Source organism: Cyprinodon variegatus, unplaced genomic scaffold, assembly GCF_000732505.1.
Source record: "Cyprinodon variegatus isolate N-32 unplaced genomic scaffold, C_variegatus-1.0 Scaffold157, whole genome shotgun sequence".
NCBI lineage: Eukaryota > Metazoa > Chordata > Actinopteri > Cyprinodontiformes > Cyprinodontidae > Cyprinodon > Cyprinodon variegatus.
In genome coordinates this window covers 294,619-304,527 of record NW_015150610.1, presented here as the reverse complement: position 1 = coordinate 304,527, position 9,909 = coordinate 294,619, and the positions used below count along the sequence as shown (strand labels likewise).

Below are 9,909 nucleotides of genomic sequence, written 5' to 3'. Positions count from 1 at the left end.
ATGTCTTCCTTTTAAATATTCAGGCTCCCTGTAGAAGTCTGAGATTAGCTCATGAAGTATGAAGTATTCACCCAATTCCTGCTCACTAAGTCCCTCTAGTGGATGAACTAGGAACACACATCCAAAATGATTTCACTGTGCCAAAAATACTTTTTTGAAGCTATCATCTCAGGTTATTGTACCTCATAATTCTGCATATTTATCTTTTTAAAGATTTCAGTAAGAAAGTCACTGAGCCCAATGAGAATTGATCACGAACTCTGATGATGCTCACCCCTTTGCTGAGTCATAAAAAACAGAGAGAGCTGTGGTTGAGTGGTAAATAGCAGACAGGCACATTACTTGCTGCATTAAGAATGGCTTTGTTTGGATATCTCCATTCAGACATGAACTCGACTGATTCTAATTGATTGTGTTATTGATCAGCTCTGTTGTGGGAATTAAAAGCAGAGATGATGTGTTAGCAGGCCATTTTGGGCCTTCAGAGGAACAGGCCTGACTGCACGTTAGGAGTTATGTCTAACTTTACAAGGATTTCTTGAGTGCGCAGGGTAGTGTTTGTAGATGCAGATGGCTGGGCTAACACATTTTAGTGCTTCTATGCAGGACAAAAAAAAATAATATTTCATTACTGCAACAAAAGAAGCCCATTAGCTGCAATGCAGGAACAGAGTTCATCTGCTGTCCCCCCCCACATTCACAGTGTTTGTCTGTTTTCTGGATGCTCTCCAGCTAATTTGATATAACAATGCTCGACGAAATATCACCAGGACTTTTTTTAGGTGACAGAAAATTATCAATGATGCCACATGCACAAGCTGAATGTCAACAACCAACTTGACTTGTTTATAAAATATTAAAGCAGTGAATTATGGGCACCATGCAGAACTTAATGATGATCGGAGTCATTATGACTTCAGTTTCCTTTGTTTTGGCAAATGATTAAATTCCACAGCTACTGTTGTCAATTTTGGGGAGATTGAATGCGTTTTTGGGCGCCTTTTGTATGAGGTCTGCTATCCAATCTGCCACATTGTTGGAGTGAAGCTGATTTAATGTGTTATCATTAGCTGCCATGTCACCCGGCTTAACATGGATGCTCTCCCATTGACTTAAAATAAAACCATTATATTAGAACAAGATGTTTTCTGTAGATTCAGTAAAGTACCTGCTAAAGAAACCAACAATGCAGTGATAAGCACCTTTTTTTTTTTTTGTTTAGTTTTGTTGAACATTTTACAGGGTTATTGGGTGCTTCATTTAAATACAAATATTGTAAAATCTAAAAGTCAAGAACATGAGTGCATCACTTTATTGTTATATCTTTAAAATATTTACAACATGCACACACAATGGTGTTGTCATAATAATAATAGTAATATTAATGAACATAGAGATGAAAGTGAGCTGTGTACAATCAGACACGACATTATCTCCTTCTCCTATGTCATGGGTGGGGGGTGTCTCCTCATCAATTATTGAACCAGTACTTCATGGTAATACATAATTTCCCATCAATTATTCACGATAATGTGTGTGTAGTTTACTTAATTGTGTTATCGACTATCAAAAGTAATTTCCTGGAAATCCTCAAGGACTCAAATTGAATCAGGCGAACTACTGCCCGTTGTCCTGCAGTTAAGTGTAATCAGTCCGATCAGCTGACCCGTTATTCAAAAGCGTTATTCAAAAGGGGATAAAGAGAAGTCGACAAATATGTGGACATAAACTCTAAACATAATTCAACATAATTAATAGTTTTTTTTTTTTTTTTTGATTTATAAAAAATTAAAAAAACGTTAAGCAGTAGGAACAGGAAGCGTTCCTAAAAGTAAATAAATGATAAGAGTCCCCTTCTGGCTTTAAGAGTGGCTCATAAATTATGTATCAGAACAGATGGCTGGAGCGAGAGGCAACAGGAGAGGAACATGAGTGACTACATCTTTAATTGTTTTAAAGAACATGTCACAACAGGACTGGTGTGTTTCCTGTCTGCTGCCACTACAGATGTGCTAACAGAGAGCGAGGGATAACTGAACACGCACAGTGACAATGGCATTTTTTTTTTACATGTAGTACAGCAGATATATTACTAAAGTGCACTTTCACTTTAAGATAAAAAAAAAATAGAGACCATTGTTTTGTCTCACTGCTGACTTAAAAAAAAAATCCCCAGTACTATCATAACTTCAACACTCACTCTTCATGCACTGACATTCAGAACATAAGCAACAGTCCCCACACCATTATTAAAATTCACATTATCAAATAGGCCTTTTGCTTCACACATAATGCATCTATGTTATAGATATTATAGTCCAAGAGTGCAGGTAGATGGACAATTATTAAAAACACAGTTTTTCTTTTCCAGCGTCACACCAACCCAGATATTCGGCATTTCTCACAAGAATACTTTACAGTCAGATAAATGTGTTTCTGTTGCCATCCATACAAAACATCTGTCAGAGGATTTTTCTGAAGTCAGCCAGTAGTTGTGCTTTGTTGCTCATTTTTCGAGCATTAGAAGAGATCAGGAGGCTTAATCACAGATTATCAGCAAACATCCACATTTGTGTCCAGCTCCTCACTTCTTATCCAGAGGTTCCTTGGAGCAGTGAGGATGTTTGTCAGGACTGCTGCCCAGGATCGGGACTTTTGCAGCGGTGCCAGGGCTGGAGTTGTCTCCTCCTCTCAGACCACTGCTGGGTACTTCTATGTTGGGTCCCAGAGAAGGCCTAACCACCCCAGCCGTGCTCACGTTGGATAGGACTCCCATGCCTGCTCCAGGAGTGGCTGCGGCGCCAAGCAGGTTGGCAGACTGCAGAACAGCCTCTGAATGCTCGCGGGCTTTCATTCGCAGGGCAGCAACGCTGGCTGTGCGGTTTCCCTGACAGCCATAGGGAGGCAGGAAGGACAAGCCCATGGGGTCAGAGACACAGCAGGAGCACAAACCATTCCCTGGGTAAGAACAATGAATAAAGGTTGGATTCATAAGGAATTTGTCCCAGCATTTACAGGATCTTCAGACAGGTAGTGAGAATCATATTTACCTTTCAGGGTAGCAACGTGTGAGAGGGCCTGGGCATAGGTGGCAGAGTTGAGGAGCGTACCTGGAATGCATGATGGAAAAAACGGACCGCCTGGACCCACCGTCCTGTTGATGCTGCAGAGAGCAGACAAACAGCATCTTAACATCTTGAAAATTGTATGGTTATCATACCACTTTATCATGCACATAGATATAACAATAAATAACTATAATCTCAAGCTTTTAAACGTCAAGGCACCTTAAAGGGACAAAATGTTGTAAACAATGCCATGGAGCTGCAAAAATAGGTCTCATCACATACTGTACAGTATATATATATATATATATATCAACAAAGAAAAAAGAAACAGAAACTACCTGAATAACTTGAATAGTGGACAAATCAGAGGTACTTTTATGGCGAATTTTCAGCACCCAGATCCACGGGTTTGGCAATATGTGAAATTACTTTTTTTTTCTTTACCTCTGCTGTATCTCCAGAGGTTCTTTTTGTTTCCTGCTGTGGTCCACCGGGGACTGAGAGTTGATGCTGCGAGATGGAGGAGTGCCATCGCTCATTGGCTCCTTCCCTGCATCAGGCTCCGAGCCACCTCGCTCCGTCTTCCTCCACTTAGCTCTGCGATTCTGAAACCAAACCTGAAAAACATTGAAAGGTAAACATGAGAGATGTGCTGATGCTTTTATTCAAATGATCTGAAAATACATTCCTGGCTAATTAAGATTATTATAGCATGCCAGTTACAAGTTATTATGATATTATTTTTAATCAAAGTGAGAAATATAAATATGCTAAATATACAAATACCACAAATATACATAGATTTACACATATTAAAAGAAAAAAATATATATATAACTTTAATGTAAAATAAACTGGCAGTAGTATAACTGGAAATACTTATAAATCATAAATCAATATTTATGCTGTGAAATCACTGAAAAAAAACCTGGATTAATTTTTTTTTAAGAGGAGCAATAAAGGAGAAGAACTACAATATTTTCAAAATACACACTTAAAATCAGTTTTTCAAAACTTTTAATATCTCCATTTACATATATTTAAAATATGATTCATTTCCATTTTTCAAAAAAAAAAACAACAAAACAAAACAAAAAACCGAGGACTCAGAATCTTGTTAGGTAAGTGAGGAAGAGACATTTGTATTTTCTCTGGCAGGCCAATGTGATGATGCCTTTAAGAAACAAATATGTAAATTCAGTTTCTAGATTTTTTTTTGGTTTGTTTTTTTGTTCCATTAGGTTTTAAGTAACAGCAAAATTATTTAAATCCAATCAGAGGCACAAAATCTTCTTTCTGTCGAGACATAGAGACACATTTTGAGCGCTCAAGACAAAGGGTGTTGCCTTTAAAGCCTGATAAAGAAAAGAAGAACTGGAGAATAAAAGATTTTGGAAAAACAATAATTATTTAATTTAAGTATTTTATATTTTAAATATAAGACAAACTGTCTATTGTTTTGCATCCTTACTGATTTATTATGCATTTATATTCACATATTAATAATCTTTTTCGCCCCCAAAGGATGGGCTGCAAAGAAATCCTCAAATAAGGCAAAAAATGACAAAGAAAACTGAAGCACTGATCAATATAATGTAACCGAAAACATGAAATAGCCTTTAAACAATCTTGGCATGCATTTTCTTGAAAACATTCAGGGGAATATTTATAAGTATAAAAGGTTATGCATGACTCTATTAAAGTTTGTTTTTATAATTATAAATCTCTTCACATTTTTGGCCTTATAACCATTTGGAAGCAGAATTTTCTATTGCTATCATATCTGTGTTTCTCAGAGGGAGCGTGTGGCTTTTGACTCAAAGTTTTTTCAATGGCAGAAGTTAAGCAAAGCAGTCAATAAAGTGAGTTTTTCTGAGAAAAGGATGAACTTTTTTAAAGAATTAGTGGCTTTTGTGCATAAACAATATACATATTGGTTAAATTTTTTTTATTATTATTACAGCATTTTGAATAAATGTGCTCCCAACACAGACTTGATTAACAGCATATTAGAACAGAAGGAAGCAGCACTTTAATATTAAATAAATGATCAGACATTTTTAATGTTTTTCACTTGTATTTTTCTTATTTGCCCTGCACTTTTATTGTTCATTCTGAAACAGAAGTGACTTTTACACTGCGCAATTACTTTATCTTTTTAATCTTTTTTGATTTTCCAACATTATTATATTATAATTAATTAACAGCGGCATTAGTAGAAATTTGACTGCTAAACATCTTGAGGCATACGCCCCAGTAGACTAGATTTGACATTCCTCTGATTATGATCTTGGACCCCTATACTGCTAATGTCAAGGAACACCCCTTTCCCTGTCAAGTATAATATGGGTTTTGTTAACAGGTCTGGAAAAGCTGAATCAGATGAGCTCAGCTCAATTGATTCAGGTGTTTGAACCTGCCTCACCAAGTGCTCTAAATCCCAACCTCCCTCTAATTTATCCCCAAAAAACTTCATGGTCCACACAGCAAAGACCACATATAGCCAAGTTCTTGGGATCTTAATCGACTGAAGGTCAGTGCCTGTAACAATATTTAATTGAGCAATTTTTCATTATCATATTTTAATGACTTCCCGCTGACAGTTGTGCTGCCCAAGAGAGAGGCAGCTATGATGAAGTCGTTTATTTCCCTATTTAGTGATTGTTTGACAACATCAGATTCGATTAGGACTGGGTTCTAGCAGGCATTAATCATGGTGTGTGAATGGAGGTTAGAGTCTGCGTGCATGTGCTCTGTATCCTCTCCATTGTAGCAGAGGGTATAAATGATGTCAACAGCCAAACAAAACGCATGCATTCATTTCGCAGAGAAAGGGACAACATTTTCATGACAGGACAACAATGCATCCAATGGACTTATCTCACCCCTGCACCTTCCAGCTAGAAGTCGCGCCCCCCCACCCGCTTCCATCTCTGAATGGGCTATAATTGCTCCATTAATCTCAATTTGCTGCGTGCTCTTAATGCGGGGGAGGGCCCATTGACACTTTACAAAAAAAGAGGAAAAAAAGGGAGGGGGGGCAACAACACTACAAGAGAAAGGAAATTTATTTTCTAATAATAATGTAAGTTTAATATCCCCTGCATAGTGCGGTGGATTCATGTTCAGATTTAATAATAGGAATGCGGTAATCGGATTAGGAGGGGGAATAATTTGTTTACAATCCCTAATTTACAGCGCTGGATTCCATTATCAAGCTCCACCATTGGGTTTAAGCGATAGTAAAGATGACCCTGGGGAACAAAAAGCCAAACTATTATATTTCTTACAATTAGATCTGCTGCGCACAACAAAACCCAAAAGCAAATCTGGAATGCAGGGAAATTACATACAGGACGCCTAACCTAATTACATCTGGCCAAGTTTATAACCGCGCACATGTGCAGGGCAGGAGCCGAATATCAATGCCTACATTTTAAGACGTGATTGTGGGACAGAGTCAGAAAGATTTTTGGTCGATTCTGACTTTTTTTCACCTCTTAAAACCCAAAAAATAATAAAACAAAAAAAGCAGACACAGAGATCCGGTGTGCGTCACCGGATCTGTATGGATGATGTATTTCTGCCTATGCAGACACGGACAAATTAGTGCAGCACATTATCGCTGCTTAATTATGAATGACCGATTAATCAAGCTAATCTAATATTCACCATTACGTTTATGTTATTAAAGTGTATCTTTGGGATGACAGAGTGGCTTCATTTACTCTCCCCTCCCTTGCCTGGGCAAAAGTGCCCGATGACAGGACGCAGTGCGCGCTGCATGCGGCTCACCTGCACCCTGGCCTCGGTTAGGTTGATTTTCATGGCCAGCTCCTCCCGGGTGAACACGTCCGGGTAATGAGTCTGTGCAAAGACGGCCTCCAAAGCCTCCAACTGCAGGGACACAAAATAAGGTTGGACACAACTTTCAGTTCACTGTTACTAACAAACCTAATCATCATAGGTTTGCTTTTTCTTTCTTTCTTTCTTTCTTTCTTTCTTTCTTTCTTTCTTTCTTTCTTTCTTTCTTTCTTTCTTTCTTTCTTTCTTTCTTTCTTTCTTTAAAAGTTCAAAGGTAAGCTCGCTTTCTCATTATTCAGCTGGACTATATCAGTTTTTTTCGTCTTAATTAATTTACAGAATATTTCAAATCTTGAAGAAAAAAAAAGAGCAAACTTTTGCCTGATTTTAGGCCTAAATGCAATCAACTGTTGTATTTTTTCCCCACATTTCTTAATGCAGGCCTAGATGTGTCCTGCTAAGGTTTGGAAAATAACAAGTTACCTGTTGTAAAGTGAATGTTGTTCTGTTTCTGCGCTGCTTCCTCCGCAGAAATCCATCATCGAAATCAGCCGGGGCGTGGTTTCCAAATCCGCCTGAATTAACTAAAAATATTAAATAAAATAAGATGAAAAAAACAAAACAAAAGAAATTATCAATCTTTCCAATTTTACTGATAAAACTGTTTTAATTAACCTTTGAATTTTACGCGTTGATGCAAACAAACCATGAGGCAAGGACATGTGTTTGTTTTGAATAATAAAAGAAGAAGGCCCATACAAATTGACCAACTGGTCATATTTTGTTTCCATTTGTTTCATGAAACATTTACGCAGAAGGTCTAAAGGGAACCATGACGAACTAAGAGCCATGACACCCAACATCTGTGCTCGGGACAAAGCGGGCCCCTCTGCCCCGGGGGCAAACCACCAGCGCTTCTCACCAACGCAGCCAACAAAGTGCCACAAGCAGAGAGAGGAAATCACATTAAACCCTTTATATCTACTTTAGATTTGTGAAGGAACATATTAAGGCTATTGCTTTATTTAAAATCGTTGACATTGTTATTTAACCATTTTTTCTAATAGGCCTAAATCTTACGCGTGGAATTGCTTATAGAATTAGGAATAAAAATATTGCTGAGAAACAACACATTTCAGCAGGACTTTAGCAGCCTTTACATAACTATTAATATAGATGAAAATATAGATGGCCTGTTTTCTGAAAACACTTTGTGCGCAATGCCTCCAAGATTAATAAACTTCTTTCAGAGCTTTTAAAACCAAAGCAATGTTTTAACGTTGTGCAAAATTGGCACAAAAATGTTAAAAAAAAAAAAAAAAAAGACACAAGAGAAGGAAAAACTCACGCGTGTTGGAGCGACAGCACTCTCCGTCAAGTTGAGGCGGGCAATGGAAGTAGAACATCCTTGATGGCGCGTCTCGGAACCTGAAACACAGAGGGGGGGAAAAGTTTCAGCCTCCCCTCAGATGTGCTCAGTGGCAACTATTAGTCTTATGTTGCTGCAGATCAATACAAAACGGCGGAGGAGGCTTCAGAGCTGAGACCTGCGCCCATCCTACCTGCAAGTAAAGGAAGATGCTGATGAGAGTGAGTTTGCGCTCTGGAGAGAAGCGGCTGATGCTGCGCTCTCACTGACTCTCTGCTTGGGAGTGTCCAGATCCTTCCTGCTCTTTTCTCTCTTTTTCCAACATACACACACACACTCTCTCTCTCTCTCTCTCTCTGGGAGTGTCCAGATGTCTATATGACTGTATAACTGTCTACACAGTGTTAAGGCTTTCAGCTAGTGTCGCAGAATCTCACGCCTAATTGGTCCTAATCGGATTATCACGGCTTTGTCTCTCTAACCCCGAACCCCTGGTGTGTGTGTGTGTGTATTTATGCTGTGTGTGGATAGACAGAAATAAAAGAAGAGGAGAGAGACATACCCAAGGTGCCTAAAAAATTCATCACAAGTGATTGTTATTTCAGAGTGAGGCATATTCCCTGACCATAAACATGCACACATACCGCTGCACTTTTTTATTTGGTTCTTTCATATATTAAAAAAAGGAGGATGACTGCTTTTGGGTTTTAGATTGACTGTCGGGCGGGTTAATTGCTCGTCAGGGTGTGTTAGGGGGTCCACTTTACAAGGGCTTGCGCATGTAGAGCACTCACAAGGCCAAATTTTTGATTTTGTTCACAGCAAGGGGTCCCGCGATTTATTTCGCTTCCTCAGATAAATGATCTGCTGCGGGACCCTTTCAATTAGTTTTAAAGCGCTTCTGGGACGCCAGAGCGCAGACGCCATGCGTCTCTGAGGTGGAGGCAAAATGAGGCTTCGAGAAGCAGCTGAAATTTAGAAGAGGAGTGCGGGATTGGACTAAACCACATAAAGTGCAGAAAATCCCTTCTAATGGCGCGTAATTGGTTCTGTAATATCATTACAGGCGGATAATGGCCAGTTACAGGGCCCCGCGCTATTAAGGGTTTCCCTGGCGTGCAGCGTTTATGTTATTAAAGGGGGAATATAATGATATTTTAGTTATTAAATGCGCGTAATTAATTTATGCACCACTGAAAATAAAGTTGTTATTATGACCTCGGTGAAGTACGTGGAGAAAATTGAAATCAAATAACAGTTGATAACTTTATCCTAAGATTTGGTCTAGACAACTCTGACAGGAGTTCAGACCTAAAAGGTGAATGACTTTCCTCTGGATCCTCTGGATACTCAGGAGCGACAGATCTCCACCTCACCAGGCAGAGGCAGTGTCATTGCTTCAGTGTGCGGCATTTGGACCTGTACTCTACAAACCACTTTTGGGTTTTATTCTTGTTGTTATTTTGGACATTTCAGCACCTAGATCTGGGAAAGATCCTTACTATGGCTCACCGCCCAGGGCATCATAGCCAGGGTGGTATCTCCTGCACTTTCACAGTTTTCTTCTGGTAATGTGCCAGTTTAGTAAATGGGATTTATGGTTTTTAGTCATCAAAAACTATTTCCAAATTTTCCCTCATACATTGAAAATGCAATGTATAGCTACAT

The 9,909-nt window shown here is 38.8% G+C and overlaps 1 protein-coding gene across 1 annotated transcript; it reads right to left on the bottom strand.

Annotated features, from left to right (window-relative positions):
• Window positions 1-1,334: 1,334 nt before the first annotated feature.
• On the bottom strand, window positions 1,335-8,555 carry drgx (dorsal root ganglia homeobox). The gene is made up of 7 exons (XM_015377637.1): window positions 8,435-8,555; window positions 8,221-8,300; window positions 7,356-7,456; window positions 6,864-6,965; window positions 3,513-3,685; window positions 3,051-3,163; window positions 1,335-2,958 (listed from the first exon to the last, which is right to left on the bottom strand). The coding sequence occupies exons 2-7, from the start codon at window positions 8,276-8,278 to the stop codon at window positions 2,585-2,587; spliced, it is 921 nt and encodes a 306-aa protein (XP_015233123.1). The 5' UTR covers window positions 8,279-8,300; window positions 8,435-8,555; the 3' UTR covers window positions 1,335-2,584.
• Window positions 8,556-9,909: the final 1,354 nt, after the last annotated feature.